We start from the raw sequence: 19,828 nt of genomic DNA on the forward strand, positions 1-19,828 counted from the left end.
GTAAAGTATGTGTGGATAGACTTTTTTTTTTTAATTAAAAAGGAAAGTTAGTGTGGATACAAATAAATACATTTTAAAAAAGGATAATAAGTGTGAATATAAATAAATACATTTAAAAAAATAAAGTATGTGTGGATATAAACAAAGAAATGTAAAAAAGAATCAAAAAAAGAAAAGTGTGTTGATATAAATAAATACATTTTTTTTAAAAAAAAGGAAAATATGTGTGGATATGAATAAAGTATGTGTAACTGTCAATCAGTCAATGGTGTACTGTCTTCAGGTTTGTTTATGGCACACTAATGTAAAGTGCTTAAAACGTATTATTTTAATCAGATAAAGTCACAGTATAGGCCTCATAGATCAATAAATCGAAGATCATTTGTATAAAAAAAGGTTGTAGGTGTAAAAGGTTGAGAAGGTTTTGCACATTGCATTGTGGGATGTGGAGTCCCATGGACAGATGCATAGTGTTTTTACTTCATTATTATAGTGATTTCTTGTGTTTGCTCTCAAAAACTCTGCCAACGTGACTTCCCATCACATTTCTGATATATATATATATATTTTTAGCCATGGAGTATTTTAAGTAACCTCTCCAACAGCAGTTTGTCTGTGTGTCTTTGATTGTAGAGATGCTATAGTGCTTAACAACTACATTTGGTTTCATTAAAGAGAGTGCATAATTAAACATCATTACATTTCAAACCACAGTTGAGTGAACTCAGAAAAACTAAGTAAACATTTTTTAATTAAAACCCTAAATGCACTTTAATTTCCTTTGCTTTTGTTTGCCCTTCCTGGATTTATCTCTAATGGTCTTTAAAACACTAAACACAACCTGCTTATCTCCACACACACACACACACACACACACACACACCTTCAGGGAGGTTAGAGCATCAAACATACATGAAGGAGTGCAATTATCTGAACATTAAACCCTGCCCCCTCCCTCCTTCACCCACTCCCCAGTCTTCATTCATCAACTGGCTCCCTGTGGTGGCAGCAAAGGGCAGCATTAGCCCCAACAGTGGCTAATGATAAGGTAGCACCCAGAGTGTGCACACTTTTATTAGTGCAGAGACGAGCCGACACAAAGGAAGAACTATGAACTTTGATCCTTATAGAATCCTGAGGGCTCACACACATACAAACCCTCAATCCTAATGCGCAAAGGCAACTTTATATAAGTCTTTCTCTCTTTTGCTGTTAACCCCCAGTGTCTTTTCTCTGAAAATCACATACTGTATCTACAACAAATAACATTTTTCAAAGCTTCTACATGACCTACATGGCAAAATATGATACTGAGTGACAATAAATCATGTTTTAAATACAGAAATCTTTAGTTCACCTAAAAAAAAAAACACACGCATTAAATATAAAGCTAATTCTCAATAGGGAAGGCTACAAAAGCAAGAATAATTGAACTAATGTACATCAACTCCAGCAAGTTTGGTATTAATAATAAACATTAGGCCAAAGATACGCATGTTTTTGTAAAAAAGAAAGTTCAGGCAGAAGCCTAAGTTTGGAAACAAGTGTGCAACTGTAATGTCAGTCAGATCAGTTCCACATCAGTTTTATGTTTGACCAATAGACGATGCATTTTAGCTTGAAATAAACACATATCTATTTTTAGGCCGGTATCACGTACTGAGTTTGCTGCTAAGATTTTCTTACAATCTCAGTACAGTTACAGTCAAGTACTGGGATTGTACCCGTGCTGGAATTGCCATGCGTAAATTTTCATACTGAGATTACAATGATATCTTAGTTGTAATTCACATTAATATTGTGTATTAAGAAGTGTATTAATGTATTTTAAATATTTCAGCAAGTTATTTGTCAGTGAAGTGCATTTTATTCCAAAATTTAACTTTGAACATTTACTTTGAAATTTAAGGAACAATCTCAGCATAGCGGAAGTAGCAAAAATTCATTTTCCGGTAGTGCGCATGCTCAGATACAATCTCAGTACGTGACACCGGGCTACCAAACTCAAAACGCTACTCACTTTGTTGTTGTTCTTCTTCTTGTTGTTGTGTGTACACTAGTTATAATCACTACTCCTCTGTTATTTGTGAACGGATCAGGCTGAAATTTGGTAGCTATAATCTATGGATGTGTACGCATCAACGCTTAGAGCCCGATTTTCGATTTGGGGCCCCAAAAGAAAAAAAAAAAAATGAAAATTGATTTCTCATTTATTTACGATGCAAATATTAGTTGGTGGTACCAAATCATTGGCATATACCAATATATAAATGGGGCCCATTACCCCGTACGTGTTACGGAGGCCCCAGGGGGGACCCCGGGGGTCCCATTTTTTCAAATGACTACTCCTCCGTTAGTTCTCGTTAGATCAGAATGCAGTTTGGTATGAAACCTCTATGAATGAATATGATGAGATGCTCGGAGCCCTTTTTTTAAATTTTTTTTTAATTTATATTTCAATGGGGCCCAGGGGCCTACCCCCATTTCCAGTAATTTCCAAATTTATGGGAACATAGTTGTATGATATATTATTTCACTGTAGATCATGATTATGCCAAGCACAATTCGATGAGAGGCCCGAGGGCGCACCCCCTTTTATTTGTGAGTCAAATATTGCGACAGTTGGTGGTACCATATCATTGACACACACCAATACAGTAAATGAATGGGGCTCATAACTACGTATGTGCCACGGGGGCGCCAAAGACTGAATTCCCGGGAACATAGTACGTGCTATTCGGCGTGGAGATGTTCCGTGGGCCCAGCGGTAGTTCATCCAAACTTGTTATTCAGGTTTCTGCTGTGCCATGCGTAATGCCATTTCTAGTTCCACTCTTTGATGCCTTTATGCATGTGTCTAGTTCAGCAATGCTTTGACCAACCAGAATGCTTGACACATCGTTGTAAAGCTCAGAATCTGTAGAAATTGGTGATATCAAACACTATGGGGGTGAGTTTTAGCCCTGGACAATCAGCGTTGGATAAAGGAGGAACTAGCCATTCTACGCACGAGCGCTATGTGCTCATTGAACAGATTTCTCCACTGAGCTATGCCTGGATGTCTGTAATGGCAACAAATCAATTTGAATTTATCAAAATATGGAGTTCTATGCAAATTGGAGCAACTAAGAGAAACAGCAATGGTAAGACAATGTGTCATCGTCGCTGACTTCTTCTGTGTATTTTCTGAATTTGTGGCGTTTTTTTGGTACGGAACATATCCGACCTGTATATCAGTTGAATCAGTTCGGCTTGTAGTTTAACGTAGGCTCTTGTTATAAAGCTCTGTGTTTATGTTGTGACTCACAGCAGTTAGAAAAGCCGAGTTGTCGACTTTTCCCTCTTTGCACATAACGGCCTTGTGTGTGTGCTGTGGTCTTTTGTTCTGAATGTGGCTACAATTGTAGCTGAGTTTCTTAGGATTACGGAGAGGTATAGAATGTGTGATTTAATTCATTCTTTGCAACATTTAGACCCGTGAGTCACGGAAGCTGGAGCTGCCCCTGCTGGCGGGTCCGGTGGGGTTGTAGAGGGTTAAAAAGTCACAGGATCGGATCAGAAAGCTTGATGGGAAAACAAAATACAGTCTTCTTTAAATGTTCATCTATAGCTGAAATGCATAGGTTGAACAACTTAAAGTGTAGAAGTGGTTCTTTTTGAGGATAAAAAAAAAAAAAACAGTCTTTAAAAAAACGAAAACACATACACGCTTATATGAATTTGGATGACAAGGTTTACTTTTAAAAGTGCCTCATTAGGAGACTTACATACTTTCAGATAAACACGGATTCTTTGTTGGCATCCACAAAACACGATGACATTTACATCCTCATAGGAAAACTTTCACAGCTCATCCACAATTCAAAAGAGCTTTTAAGTTCAGAATTCATTTGTGAACCAAAACAAGACAAACCATTTCTCATTTCCCAAAGCAATTAATAAAATGAACATCAGCATCACTCTATAACATTAATGTAATGAACTATCATGTTTATTATTATTTGGGCCAATAGTATGTAGACCATACCTGTCAAGTATCCCATTTTACCCCTCTTTCCGCTATCTTCCCGTATTAGTATTTTCCCATAAATATCCCGTATTTTAATGTAATAATAATTAAATGATGACTTACTAAACTGAACTCCATCACTAGCCTCACGAGAACTAACACCTGAAATGGCCTGAGTGACAGTTCTCGCGAGATTAGTGCTGACAGCGGCACCAAATCCGTAAACAACTCAGAAAAGAGATGAAGAATGAAGACGTTCCGACAAAAAAAAACAAAGAACTCTTTTAAATACGTTGTAAAATGTAACAGAGAGTTTATCTTCCTAAAGAGCAGCAGGATGTGACACAGTTACACGTTCTGTTAGATTAATAACTGAGATTTTAACGTCTACCACAGTTGAAGGAACGACGTAAGTCACCATGAAAAATCAGCCAATCACAAGCTCCACAAATATACACTGTTTTATAAAGTGTTAAAGAATGTAAAGTCTGTAATAAATGTGTATAATAAGTCATTAGTGAATACCAGAGAACCACATGAGTGAGCATGAGAAATTATAAGAAAATATGTAATAAAATAAAATGTAAATGTCCAACTTAAAGACAAGCAATGTGAAATTAACAATAAATATGCAAAGTGTTTACTTGTATATAAACTGTAAGTATATTAAATACACATGTGCTTCATATACCCATTTATGCTTTTATTTAGGCTGTTTAATAATTTAGGAATTAGAGCTGGGCGATATACCGAGATTCAAGATGTATCGAGTTTTCTATTTTGGGAATATAGAAAACTATAAAATATCATTTATATGTATATATTATAGCTTATTATGTATCAAAATACTAGTTTTAGAAGTCGCTGCTTATATTTCTCAGAACAACATGTAAAGCTCAGTTAGATGGATTTCTGAGAGCACATATTGATCAGCTGTTTGTTAATAAATGTCCCTGTGTAGCATTTTGCATCAGCAAATTTAATCCAGAATTGTCTTTCTGGTCAGACTTTATTTGATAAAATTATCTAGATTTATATTTTAAATATTTTTGAGAAAATATATTGAGATATGAGTTTTGGTCCATATTGCCCAGCCCTAGTAGGAATGTTCACAGCATTTCAATGTTAATAAAGGTTGACCTACCAGATTCTAATCACATAATTGTATTTAGTAAGTGTTTGACAAGTGGGTATTTTAGATTTCTTGTACACTTGTCTTAAAATATAAGGTATACTGGAGCTTGGTTGGGCAGGTGGGACGGCTCATAGTGGGCGCCAGAAAATTTCCCTCATTTTCAAATCCTAAACTTGACAGGTATGATATAGACATCTTAAAGATTTAAATCTCTGTTTTAATCAGAAATGTAAAAAAATGGGTTAAAAGTGACCAAAAGTGGAAAAAGTGTTTGAAAAAGGTTCAAAGTGTCAATATTGGCTTAAAACTGGCAGAAAAATGTATCGACCATTATTTTAAACTGGAAAATAGAGGGCATGACAAATCGTCAATGTGGTTAAAATGAAAAAATAAGCATCAAATATAGTGAAAAGAGGTTAAAAGTGACAATAATGGGTCAACATATGTGACAATAGGTGGTAAAAGTGGTGGAAATGTTTTAAAAGTGCTGAAAATGTCTTAAAAGTGGGGGAAAAAAATGTTCAGAAAAGGCATTAAAACTTGATGGAGAAGTGGCAGAAATGGGAGTAATTTGGCAAAAATGCATTAAAAGGAGCAAAAATATGGCAAGAAAAGTGATGAAAATAGGTTAAAATGTGGAAAGTTTGGTGTAGTTGCAGAAAAAGGGTAAAAATAAGCAAAAATAGGCTAAAGTGGTTCAAAAAATATTCTTAGTTTCTCGAAGGCATCTGGCGAACCCCTCCCAGTGTCCTGCGACCCCATAGATTGAGAACCTCTGGTCTACGGGACTCCACATCCCACAATGCAATGGGCAAAACTTTTCCAACAATGTTAATTAGAGAGTGTTTACAGAGAACAAAATAAACTTTTGAGCTGCAATCTCAACCTTTTGCAAATTATTTTTTACCAAATGATCTTTGTATTATTGATCTATGAGGTCTACACCAAGTATTTATCGAATAATAAAAAAAATCATCATCTGCCGCAGCATTAAAGTAAACATTAATTTCCACATGTGCAACCAAACGGAAATGTTGTGTTTTTTCTTATAGAAACTTATAAATTCTTCCCAAAGTCATCTCTTCTGTGGCATTAAATCCTTCATACAAATTCATATAATAATAAATGAATTATGAAGCAATCTGACCTGGTGTTGTTTTTGAACTTGAGGAAATAGTGAAGGCAGTTAATGCAGTTGTGGGGCCCGGGGCCCTCGCAGCCGTTCTCGTTGCATTCAGAGTCACAGGGGCCTGAAAACACAGTTTGAGAGTTAGCATCAAAACAAACCACTAAATAAGTGTTTTTCAACCTTGGGGTCATGACCCCATATGCGGTCGCCTGGAATTCAAAAGGGGTCGCCTGACATGTCTAGTAAATCATAAAAAAAAATTATTCCGTTTGAAATTACATTTATGTAACTTTTTAGATTATTGTTCTTTTTCAAAATAAAACACCACATGCTGTATTCTATACTTTCACTTCCTTAAATATAAATCTAGCTATACAGTAAAAAATTTAAATAGTCTTTAATACTTAAATAATATTTATGTACTTTTTCAATTATTAATTCTTAATTCTTTAATTTTTCAAATTAAAACACCATCACACAATCTCAAACAACTGTATTCTATTCTTTAACTTCCTTAAATATAAATCCATTTAAAGACAATACAGTAAAACCATTTAAATCATTAAATAATAAAATGAAAAATAATATTTTTGTAATTTTTCAATTCTTAATTCTTTAATTTTTCAAGTTAAAACACCATTACACAAACTCAAACAACTGTATTCCATACTTTCACTTCCTCAAATATAAATCTAGTGCTACTCGTAACAATATGTCACAAACATGATCAAAAAGTAAATTTTTTTTTTAAGTCTCAGGAGTCGTGAGATGTTTGTGATATAAAAATGGGGTCACAATCCAAAAAAGGTTGAGGAACTCTGGACTAAACCTAAATATATTATTGGAGGAACAAAAAATCCCTCCCATACTAACAAGCTGCGATGCTGAGACCTGCCGCAGCAACAGGCAATAACAACAAGCTCTTATTAAATGTAAATCACTCTGTGATGCTTAATGCTGTGTTTACAGTACATCTCACCATTGTATTCCTCTGTGAACTCCTCATCAGTAGACAAGGGCATCAACATGTCGGTGAAACGAGGCTTCTCGATGTGTAGAGATGAGTACGGGTGGACTGAGGTACCGTACAGCACCAGGGACCACTCCTTCAGCTTACCTGATAAAACATTCAATTGTTTAAAACCAATAAGAACATTTAAAATCATCAGTAAAATCAATTAAAATCATCAACAAACACATTACATCAACAACATGACCAAAAATCTCTCTCTCAATCATATGCAGTAGAGAAAAAAAGTGCCTTTAAATTCGATTTAAAAATGTTCACATTAGATACTGACTTCAGCTCAACTGGCAGTTTGTTCCACTTCTTTGCAGCATAACAACTAAAAGCAGCAGCGCCATGTTTACTGTGAGCTCTGGGCTCCACTATCTGACCTGTGTCCATAGATCTGAGAGACCTGCTGGGTTCATACCTGACTAACATGTCACTGATGTATTCTGGACCAAACCCATTCACACATTTATACATTTATACATTTAAAGCAACATTTATCTTGTAAAAATCTGTCCAACACTTTTATCTGACTTATATTTGGACCACTACAGCATAAAACCATGAAATTAAAGGAAACTGTGAATGTAGATATGTTGCAAAATAGGAGAGCTTGTAGAATGTAATGTGAGAACTTGTATGTCATAATGTTTATGTAGATAAAAAAAAAAAAAAAATGTGAAATCAATTTCATATCATAAATGATGGGAAGAAATATGAACGTGTAAAGTTAAAATTTAAAACCAAAGACAATATTCACACATGCGCGATCTGAATGTTAAAGACAAAGCAAAACAAAACAGAGCCACTGGAAAAAAGAAAAAAAAAAAAAACAGATCCAGCCCTGGAGGAAAAAAAATAAAAAATCAAAACACGTTTTTTGTTGTTTGTTTTCTTTCAATTTCCACAAAATTAAAAAATTGAAGACAATTTTCTTTAAAAAAAAAAATAGTCTTAATTTTTTTTTGTGGAAATGGAAAGGAAAAAACAAACAGGAGGACTGAAAAAATTAATAAATAACGACAAAAAAAAATGTCAACCTTAAAAAAAAAAAATCAAGACAAAAAAAAAAAAATTAACTAAAAACAAAAAACCACACGATTTAAAAAAGTATTCGACAATTGTGCTTTTTATTTTTTCTTCAACTACTGGCTGTGTTGTTTTTTTCCCCAGTGACCCTAATCCTCTTCCGTAGAATGTGAAGTCACAAAAAAAATATCTCTCACATGAATCTGCGCTGCTCGAGTTCTGCAACATGTCTATAGCTAAACAGATTTCTACCTGTAGAAATTCTACAGGATCACATTTTTCCCCATTATTTGTGATATGAAATTAATTTCACGTGTTGGAATTTTTTAGTAAGTAAACATTTTTACATTTAGGTTCACATTGTTTTTCCGTCAAGTTCTCAAGTCACATTTCACAAGCTCTCCTATTATACAACATATCTACCTACATCTAAACTAAAGATTATGAATACTAGAGAAGAAACGCTCATACCAGGTACTTTCTGGCTGCGTAGCTGAGAGGGTGAGTCGTAGATCTCTAGGATCCAGTCTCCTGCTGCCTTCTCTCCCCAGCAGTGAGTCGTCATAAACTCCCAGTTCTTAAAGCCCTCCATGGAGTGATCAAACAACCTGCCAGGGTAAAAATGGCAAACATGTAACCACACAAAGTAATCACCATCAGGTAATACTCCATTACTTAGTGTAAACATAAAAACAACATCCCAGAGAAACACAATCACAGCTTTCTTTCTTACCAACAAATGAATGTCAGAATAAACAGCATCTCTAAACACTGTAGCTAAGCTGTACCTGTTGGCCAGCAGCTGAGACTTGGTTCCTGAAGGCGACGTCAGGTTGATTGACAAGTCGCCACGGCGAGGGTGTGTGATGGTAATGCGTACGACCACGTGCTCCAGGTAGATCACGTGATGGTTGGGGTTGTCTGTGCATCCCGTCGCCTTGTACACGGACCGGACCACGTGCTCGGGGCGGATGGTCCTGAGAGAAAAGGGAAGAGAAAAAAAGAAAGAAACAAGGAAACAAAGGATAAAGCATTTGATATGATTTAGTTTCTATCTTCGGACTCAATAAATCACTGGTTCTCAAGCTGGGGTTCGAGGACACCCTCAAGCCAGAGCTTGGAGGTCTGTGAAATAATAATAATAACTTTCATGTCTAATAAGCCTTTTGAGGCAGGGTGTAGGGGCCGGAATAGGGGGCCACATCCCGGCGAGGCGGTCTGGCTTGGCCCTTGGAGGGGGCCCTGGCTTTAAAAAAAACTGAAGCTCGTGGCGCGGGCGGCATCAACAAAAGGTGATCTGGGGCGCCATGGGGGGCTAGGTTGGGGCGCCTGGGGGCCGGCGGGGAGACTCCCGGCGATGGCGTGGTGCGCTAGGTCCTTGGCTCCTTGGGGCTTTCTCGGGTGTGTATGGGGGGGGCGATGGTTGCCTCTCGGCTTGGGATCTTGGGGGCGTTCGGGGGGCTGCTCAGATTTGTGCATCATTCCCGGGTAGAGTCCGAAACGGGTCCGCTGGAGGCCCAGGAAGTCGGTGTTTTCGTCTACCAGGGGTAACCTCAGTCAGTGGGAGGAGGAGCGTGGAAGCAAGAGGACTGCTCCCAACGGTTTTCAAAAGTGCTCGGATCGGGCGGAAAGCCCTGGTTTTGCAAATAAATGTGGACATATTTTGTTTACGTTTGTGATACATTAAACTCATTATTTTATGTTTTATACAAGACCTGTGCAGTTACTCTATAGGTTCCTTTTTACTCCAGAGATATTAAAAGTTTAACTTAAAACTTTCAACAAATAGATAATTCTTATGGCAATCACGGGTACAAATGGCAGTGAACTGTGTTTGAGTGGCGTGAGGATTACGAGGGCGTCCTTGAATAATTTTCTCCCCTGTGAGTTTGAGATCCTCTGAATTAAATGACTTTTAGAAAACTGAATTATGATGAATTCTAGTGACTAAATGGGTTTAATAATTAGGGTAAGAGTAGGTAAACAGTACACATTTAGATTTTATAATGTTACTAAATGTGTATTACCAGCCATTAGCACCTGTTTAACATCGTCTTTGTCCAGGCAGCAAAAAATTGACTCATGCTAATAGAGACAATATTTAAAATATGTTTTCATCATAGTCTTCCAGTCGAATTACAAAGTAAAGAAAGTTTAAACTTGTTTCAAAAAAGGAATTAAAACTGTCCTAAAACTTCCATAGTAAATGCACTAAATGACTATTTTGTGGTGTGATAAACACTGCCCATCACTGAGTTTCAAAAGAGAGGATATCTTTTTTTATGCACTTTACTTTATGGCTTTAGGTCAATCTCCCCAATAAAAAACCTAAGCACCTAACTCAAGAAACATGAGGTAAGTTATTAGTCCCGTCGCAGTGTGCAGCAAACCAACGACTGAGTGGCCAACACAAACATCTAAAGGGGTTAGATTAATGTCTGTGGTATGATCTCATTTAAGGTGACACGATGTTAAAAAGTCCAAAGAAGGCGACAATGAACTCCATCCTTCCAGGACAGAGACGTTAGAGGATAGAAACTTGCATACATGAAGTGACAGCTGGAGACGAAAAATAAAATTCAATAAGGATTACATAATCATTACTGCATACGGGAAATTATGAGACTTTTAAGTGAAATTCATTGAGGAAGTTCATCTGGAGGAAGAAATTGAGGTGATTTTTTAGCTCTGTGAAAGATAAAAGACACTTCCTTCAAAACAATGAAATTAACGCAGTAACGATTGATGTTCTGTGATGGACTGGCGCCCTGTCCAGGGTGTACCCCCCCCAACGCCCTATGTGAGCCGGAGATTGGCACCAGCAGACCCCCGCGACCCTGATAAACGGGAATAAGCGGGTATGAAGATGGATGGATGGACGATTGATGTTCATTGATATTGTGCATTGAGGGCTTTGTATCCAGAATCCACAAAGACTAAGACAAGACCAAGAGTTTTGGAAGTCAAGACTGAGGCAAGACCAAGACTTTAGCAGGGGTGGGCAACTCCAGTCCTCGAGGGCCATATTCCTGAGACTTTTAGATGTCTCCCTGCTCCAACACACCTGGTTGAAACCAATGTGTTGTCATTAAGCTCTGCAGAACGAGCCATTCATTTAATTCAGGTGTGTTGGAGCAGGGGAACATCTAAAAGTCATAGGAATCCGGCCCTCGAGGACCGGAGTTGCCCACCCCTGCTTTAGCGATTCAAGATGGAGAGAAGACCAAGACTTTAGGGAGTCAAAACAGAGAGAAGACCAAGACTGTAAGAAGTAAAACCCAAGACAAGACCAAGACTTTAGGGAATCAAGACTAAGACAAGACCAAGACTTTTTAGAGTCAAGACCAAGACAAGACCAAGACTTTTAGGAGTCAAATCCAAGGCAAGACTAAGACCATTAAAATCCTTTTTAAAAACCATGATAAAGGTTGAACAGTTTAAGAGCATTCTCCATTTAACTCTTGTTTTCTTTTAAATACAGACAAAAACAATTTGTTCAACTAAATTCTTGCAAAACTAAACAGCCACTGATAAGTCTAGAAGTTTCTTTTAAAACATCTGAAAATAAGATGTTTATTTGTCAGATGAATAGGGCCTAAAGTAAGTGTAAGGCATTTCTGACTAGAAATAAGATGGTCTGAGGTTTTGCAGGTGTCAGACACAAGAAATTTCCAAGGAGGCAGAACAATCAGTGTGCTAACGCTAAATGTTTGAAGTCAAAATGAAACATGAATTAATTGGGAACAGTTCCAAGTGCTTCTCATTATTACATTAATAAAGTTAAACGCTGGCGCTGGTCTCTACTGGTCTTGACAGAAAACCTGAGTCTATCCAGTCAAAGACTAAGACAAGACTTTCAAAGTATGGTCTCGAGACCAAGCTGGGTCTTGAGTACTAAAACACTAAACAGCAGTATTCGATTCTGCAGCTTCTCATCAACGTTACGTCAACTAATAAAAGACCAAAACAATCTATAGTTATTACTTAATTTCTCTCTAGTTACTTTAAAAGAAGAAAGAAGATTAGCCTGTGGAGACTGTGAAAGTCAGAGACCTTTTAAGAGTGAGCTCACACCGACCTGATGGACTTTAAGCCCCAGTGAGGGAAAAACTCTAATTGTCTCTCTCGCCGACTGTTTGGAAAGCAGTCAGTGTTAATGTCGGGGTGTCTGGAGCTGATATAACAGTTTTGGCTTTGTAACTTAGCGCCGATAACTGAAGCGTGCGCATGGGACCAGGCTGGGCTGATGCACTCCTGATTAGCACCAGGCTGACTGCACGCAAATCACATCGTTTTTCCCGCTGCGCACTCCAAGAGGCGAGCTAAGATCAGCTGCAGGCAGACATTACCAAACGCAGACAGAGGGGCCGGCCAGAGGGTGTGTGGGAACACAGTGAGTGAGGTGACGGCTGCACTTATGTAGTGAGTCACTTTAGAGCCTCTGAGACAGCGAGAGACACACACACATACGTTTTTAAAACTGCTCTGTGGGAAATGTGTATTATACATCATTGCCCTTATTCCAAGCTTTAAATGTACAGAGTAAATGTTGCAGAGATCATTGTACGATGATTTGTTTTCAACTTGCACATATGTAAATCTACTCAAGGAATTTAGATTTAGTTTATCTTTAAAACTGCTCTTTAACTCGCAGAGAATTGGAAATCGTCAATTGTCGCCTCACACAACAAACCTGTTTTGATTCTGAGCCCCACGGCCTCTGACAGTCTGGACTTTTCCTAAGCCTCGTATAGACTGACCTGTGCGCTGGAGCAGAACAGACAGAATGACACTGATAATGCTGTAGCCACTGGTCACTGAGCCTCCGACTGAAAGCAAACCACGACTTCAGACGGCAAGCCGAACACAGAGCAGCGCTCAGGCTTCCAGCTGCATTAAAAATAACAAGCTGTGAAGCCGTGCATGTGTGTGTGTGTGTGTGTCTATCAGAACAACCCTGCCAGAACTAATGCTTTGCCCCCATCAAGGTACAGCTTGCACAACCACAGTCTCAGACGCACGCCAGTGCAAAGCGCAAGAGACCAAAAGAATTGAGAAAAAGGATAAAAAGCATAAATACACACAAGATGAGGGAATCCAGGACAAAAAGGCCACATTGTATAGCATTCATAGCACTTAGACTAGTGCACCAATTGCAATTTTCTGGCCAATAGCCGATCACTAATTTTTTAAAAAGCCTGACCTGCCGGTACCGATTTTGGCCGATCCCAATTTTTTTTTTAACTGACAGCATACACCTTGAATTTTCCAATCTTATTTTATTGTAAAACATTGAACAATACCTGTAAACAATACAAACGTGTTGTTTTACCTGCACATACAGTAAGGTAGTTATCTCAAATATAAAAATTAAAAGTTTAGAACATTGCTGTCCAAAATACTAAATCATATGACTTCATTTAGTCTTTCATTTTTCACATTTTAAAAACAAAATGAACGTGTCCAACAGGTTCCACTGCAGACCTATTTTAAGCTCATTGCCAAAAATAAAGTGCACAGCAGTATTTTGGTTTTACAAACAAAGAAAATCACAAGGTTTGTGGTCGGTGATATAGTAATACTCTCCAGGACAAATTAACAAAACATCTTAAAGCACCAATAAAGTGTTTTGAGTTTTAGGTTTCCTTGTAGAACAAAAATTTACAGGACTAAAGCCCCTAAAAGTTAAACATTCTACAGAAATAATAAAGTGCATCATGTGTAACATTTTCACAAGTAAGTTAACATGAACATGGCACAGGATAGTTGGTTTCTTAAATGGTGAATAAAGTAGCGTTTTGTTTGCAGCTCCACAAAGGTAAATTTCAGCATTACAGGAATTACAAATTGTGATCCGTTTCTCTCTTTCTTGTGTAATACAGCTGAACTACTGACATGCTAAGCTAACCGTGCTCCAGGTGACTGTTGTTGTTATCCTGTGTAGCAGAGGCATGCGCAGCACGCACATGACCTTTGTGAAGGTAGAAAAGATCGGCTGAAAAGATTGGTTTCATATGCAAGGATCGGCCGGTTGCCGATCCCTCACAATAAGGAAAATTGGCACGATTGATCTTTTTTTTCACGCGCATCGCGGAACATAAGGTCGCATTGATATAGGTCTATGGGTCATCGTTATTGTTTTGGCGATGGACGTTTCTGAAGTAAGAGACAAAATCATATTTACCTGTTTGCTGTGACGTGCGGCCTTGTTTCTGTGCACAGTTCCGCATTCACTTTGATTGACAGACTCCGCTACAGGAAGTCAAAGCCTATTGGCTGGGCGATCGCGGCGTGATTTTCTATTTGTATAGTGGTCAATAGGACAAAGGCAGGACTTCTATACATTGACATATATGAATGACCACCGGCATTAGACCATAGTAAAAGACTTGTTAGGTAATTTCTTCGTATTTCAAAAGAAAGATACATAAACATAGATTTCTCAGAAACTCCGGATATCAGCTTTAACTTGGACTATAACTTAGACTGTTTGGTGACAGTAGACCAGTTTTTTGGTCTACTGGAACTAAAAGTAGTTTCTATGCACCAATCTCTGCAATGCCACGTCCCACAATGCAATGCACAAAAATGTCAACACAGTGTTTATGGTTTAGATAAAAATAAACTTTCAAGTGACAATTGCAACCTTTCTCCTTTTTGCAGTTCATGATGTTCCATTCATTGATCTATGAGGCAAGCACTATAAGTTTATTTAATTAAAAAAAGTCTTGCAGGCAGCAGCTTTAAGCAGAAATAGAGTTTTTGAAAAACAGGTAACAGTTTAATTTACTTCTAAATCCATGGAAGGAAAATTTGTGATAAGCATTTGTGGGACAATCTTCTCGCTTCCAGAATAGTTTTTTTCATGAAGAATTCCCGCCACTGTCCTGAACATTCATACATTCCTGAAGTTCCTGGCAGTTTCACAGTCACTGAAATATTCCCACAAGTGTTTTTAAATTAGCACAACACATTGTGGTCTACATAGAAAACCTCCTCACGAGAACCGGACATCAAGGTTGTTGTTTCCATGTCAATGTGAACACAGCGTACCACCACTGGGACCACAGACCCAGACAAGTGGGCCAGCTGTGTAGCCGCAGTTTGTGAATTCTTCTCTACGAAAGGCAGAATTAATGCAAAAAGCAGATGAACTAAAAACAGACAAAAAAAGATTACCCATGAAAAAAAATGCTTATTAAGTCTGGAATGAAGTTTTCTAACGCCCAATCAGAAACAAAAAAAAAGTCCTGTAGACAAGAACATTGAAGAACAGTCATGTGGAGACAGGGCCGTCTATAAGGAGGAATAAAGGGGAGAACTTTTTGGGGCCAATTTATAAAGTCAGCAAAATGGTAAAAGGACTTGATTTACATATATAGCACTTTATCACCACACTGAAGCAGTCTCAAAGCGCTTTACATATCAGCTCATTCACCCAATCACTCTCACATTCACACACCAGTGGGACAGGACTGCCATGCAAGGCGCTAGTCGACCACTGGGAGCAACTTAGGGTTCAGTGTCTTGCCCAAGGACACTTCGACACATAGTCAGGTACTGGGATCGAACCCCCAACCTCTCAATCAGAAGACGACCCACTACCACCTGAGCCACGGTCGCCACCAAAATGATGGTCCATTGTTCTATGAATCTGTGATAACCACATTTATTTATTTATTTGAATAATATCCACTGCTATCCAGAAAGTTTATTATTTGCGCCATAATATATAGTCATCTTAAAGATGTAAATCCTTGTTGTAAATGGAAATAAAACAAAAAATATAACCAAAAATAGTGGAGGAGGTGGTGAAATAAGATTTTAAAAACCATAGAAATTTGTTAAAAGTTGCAAATTAGAGTGGCCAAAAATGGCATTTTTAACACGACATTAGGTGGGAAAAGAGGTGGAAATGGTTTATAAATGCTGAAAATGTCTTAAAAGTGGGGGAAAAAATGTGCAGAAAAGACCTTGAAATGTGATGGAGAAGTGGCAGAAATGGGAGTAATACATTAAAGGAGCAAAAATATGGCAAAAAAGAGATGAAAATATGTGTAGTTGCAGAAAATGAATTAAAAAAAGGTTTAAAAAAAAAAAGGTCTTGAAGGTATCTGGGGACCCCCTCTCCGTGTCTCGCATCCCAAAATACGGTCCTGACCTCAAGGTTGAGAACCCTAGTGTAAAGAGACGCATAGAAGGGTTTTTTTTTTTTTAAATGATCTTGGTCTATGTGGCCCAAGCAGCTTTAAACATTTTATTATTTAGATATCTAACTAAAAAGCAAGGGATGTCTGCGTGTGTGCGTGCGTGCAGAGCAATTATCTCCCCGACGCGGTGCGAGTTCGACCTGAAACTCGGTCAATGGGTTTTGCGCAAGGGTGAGATTTTCTTATATTATTCTATGTGCTAAGAAAGATGCTAGCAGCTACAATGTAAACACACACACACACGGCTGATGCACTACACCGGGATGAAAATACTGAACTCACACAGAGCCGTTTAGAGAGTTGCGACTTTGGTGTTGCAAAACGTTTATTTTTCGTGGTACTTCTGTGTCTCTCTTAACAACCTGCGACGGATTATGTGCAAGACACACGCGAGAGATAACGCACGGAGGAGATGGATGGAGAGAGAGAGACACGCACGCGCGCGCACGCACACACACACACAGTATTTATAATAAAAATATACCAAATGAGTAAAATAAAACAAAAAATACACCAAATGACTCCAGAATCACAGTACAATGGCAACAAAAAACAACAAAAAATGCACAAAAAGACAACTGAAAGATAAAAAAAACACATAATGATGACATTAAACCAGGAAAATTGCACCCACATTTTGCACCCGCAAATATACCCCTTATTTTCCCACATGAATGCATACTTCCGACGGGCACTGTACTAGTTTATTATAAAGACAATTGCAGATCCAGAGAAATATATGTATAGGATCGAAAAAGACTACGACTGAGCTCAACAGATGTACTAAACCTTAAGATTGGATGAGAATAGGGGTTTAAAGTTCGGAACAGTTACTGGGGGTTTCCACTGGATACGTCTCCGCTGCGCCACCGCACCGATCCAGTTTTACACATTATAATGTTTTGGTGATGTAGTTACTCGAAATATAATCTGAAGTGTTTTATTTTGAAAAGTAACCCGATATTTTATTGCAGAATACGTGCTTAATTTCCTGTTTAGCTTCATTTGCTCTGTGCTGAATGATGCGTTGTGCTCCGGTGGTGTCCGCCAGAAATAGAAGTCCTGCGTATATTTGGTGGAGGGCACCGGACTGTTGCAGCTGGGAAGGAGCAGACATGCACCGCAGCGGACCCGCTGGAAATGAACACATAGACTAAAGTGGAAACCTATCAGCTCCGGTGACGTAATGCAGCGGAGCCGCATCCAGTGGTTAGGGTTACAGTATATACTGGGGGTTATAGTATATAAAGTTCCAGGGGGGTTGTTTTGTTTATTTCCTGGATTCGGGTTATTAAACCAACAGTAATGGAAATTGTTACAGGATTGATTTGGAAAATGTAATAAACCCCATATAAATGAAAATCGCGGGCCTCACCTGATCTGTCTGTCGGCGCTTTCCACACACACGTGTTGAGCAGGCACTTGTTTCCATCGCTCCGCCTCCTTCACCATGGCCTCTGCGTCCATCAGGCCGAAGCCGTACAGATGGCTGACTGCGGGGAACAGTGAGAGCCACAGCTGAGGAGACTACAACTAAACATGGATGATTACGTCAGTGCCAAAATTAAAAACATAAATCACAGCACAATCTGCAAAGAAGAGGCTTCACTAACTTTCTCCCTGTAATGAAATAACTGCATTATGTATCAGTACTAAATGTGTATTAAAAAGTTTGGAGATCAGCACATTAGTGTTTATTGATACACAAATCTAGATTCCTTTCATCCCTCTCCCTCCCAACACTTGGAAAAGCTCCAGACGTGCTGAGCCTGCAGCGTGCCTGACCCTCTGTTCTTCTTCTTCTGGGTTTTCTCCAAAATAAGCACACGTAACACCACTAAGCAGGTTTACATTAAAGCAGGGATCACCAACCTTTGTGAAACCATGAGCTACTTCAAAGTTACTGAAAGCGCTACCAGTTTGTATACACTTTAATTAGAGGAAAAGATGATGGATTACAGCAACTTAAAAAGGTAGAAAATGACTATTTCTCTTAATATATGCAATTGTTTCATTTTCCAACAACCACTTCTAAGACAATTCATACGAAATCATCATGTTTTATGTTCCTATTTAACTAGCCACTTTAAACTAATGGTAAAATATGTACCATGTTTTTAAATTTGATTATATTTAAAAAAAAATCCACTTTCAATTTCATAGGAAATTATAGGTAAAAACTGCTTAAAATTATAATGTTTTAAAACACATCACACAATATATATATATATATATATATATATATATATATATATATATATCAAGTAACTTGAACTTTCTCAAATATGAATTAGTTCAAACAAAATGCAGTATAAATATATCTTGTCACTTTGTGTATTTTGAGTAATTGTCATATTTTTGTTGTTTGGTGTATGTTTCTGTAAAATATGTTTTTTTGGAGTCATTTTGTGTGTTTTTGGAGCCTTTCTGTATATTTTTGTGCATTTTTATTGTCGTTTTGTGTACTTTTTGTATAAATATTGTTTATTTTTTGTTTTATTTGACTCATTTAGTACATTTTTATTATAAATACTTTGTGTGTGTGTGTGTGCGTGCGTGCGTGTGTGTGTGCGTGTACAATAAAATCTGATACTTTTTTTTTTGTGTGCGCTAATATCCAATATCAAGATCTGATCAGGACACGACTCATATCTATTATCACCTGGTATAAAGTGTTTACCTATTTTCATTCGTATTTGTTCTCAGACCTATTCGTTCATCAGATGTACGTATGTTTAGGTGTGTTGTGTATATGTGTGAGCATGTTTATGTGTGTGTGTTCTTACCATTATACCCAGCAGCATTAGTTTTCCAATCCGGTGCGCTGAGGTGACCAGCTCTGGAGGTTTTTACAATGATGTGCTGCACATCTCTCCATGTTAGAAGAGAACTAAAACAATAACAAAGAAAGAATGGTATCAATATTTGAAAACATTTGAACATTTATGTTCAATGAAAGTATTTCTGTACAGAAGCGTATTGCATTCACTTGATAAATATATAGTTTTTTTTTTGGCCTAATTTTTTTCCTGTTTTTCAGAATAATAGTTTCTGTTTTATGTGCTAATTTTAATGCTGAATTATCGAGATAATTGGAAATCCAGCGAGAACAATCATCCTTTGGAGAAAGATAGAACTTCCTCCCAGTGACTTAAAACATTGTTTATCAAATTAAACAAGGCAGCCATGTTTGCTCTCAATAAAGAAATAAATGCATCTGTTGTTTCAAATGCGCTCTAAGCTCAGAAAAAAAAATTGTTCGAAAAACATGGAGGAAATTAGCAGAAAAAACAGAAAAAAA

The 19,828-nt window shown here is 37.7% G+C and overlaps 1 protein-coding gene across 3 annotated transcripts in view; it reads right to left on the reverse strand.

The window, feature by feature from the left end:
• Nucleotides 1-19,828, reverse strand: part of pcsk5b (proprotein convertase subtilisin/kexin type 5b) — a 162,241-nt gene that overhangs the window by 62,984 nt on the left and 79,429 nt on the right. For all 3 annotated transcript variants that reach the window (XM_028456388.1, XM_028456390.1, XM_028456389.1), the window contains exons 10-15: nucleotides 19,314-19,417; nucleotides 17,903-18,020; nucleotides 9,106-9,294; nucleotides 8,789-8,925; nucleotides 7,253-7,390; nucleotides 6,292-6,394 (exon numbers count right to left, since the gene is read on the reverse strand). In XM_028456388.1, coding sequence (XP_028312189.1) covers nucleotides 6,292-6,394; nucleotides 7,253-7,390; nucleotides 8,789-8,925; nucleotides 9,106-9,294; nucleotides 17,903-18,020; nucleotides 19,314-19,417 — 789 coding nt within the window. The remainder of the gene's footprint in view (nucleotides 1-6,291; nucleotides 6,395-7,252; nucleotides 7,391-8,788; nucleotides 8,926-9,105; nucleotides 9,295-17,902; nucleotides 18,021-19,313; nucleotides 19,418-19,828) is intronic.

This window comes from Gouania willdenowi, chromosome 9 (assembly GCF_900634775.1).
Source record: "Gouania willdenowi chromosome 9, fGouWil2.1, whole genome shotgun sequence".
In the NCBI taxonomy this organism is placed as follows: Eukaryota; Metazoa; Chordata; class Actinopteri; order Blenniiformes; family Gobiesocidae; genus Gouania; species Gouania willdenowi.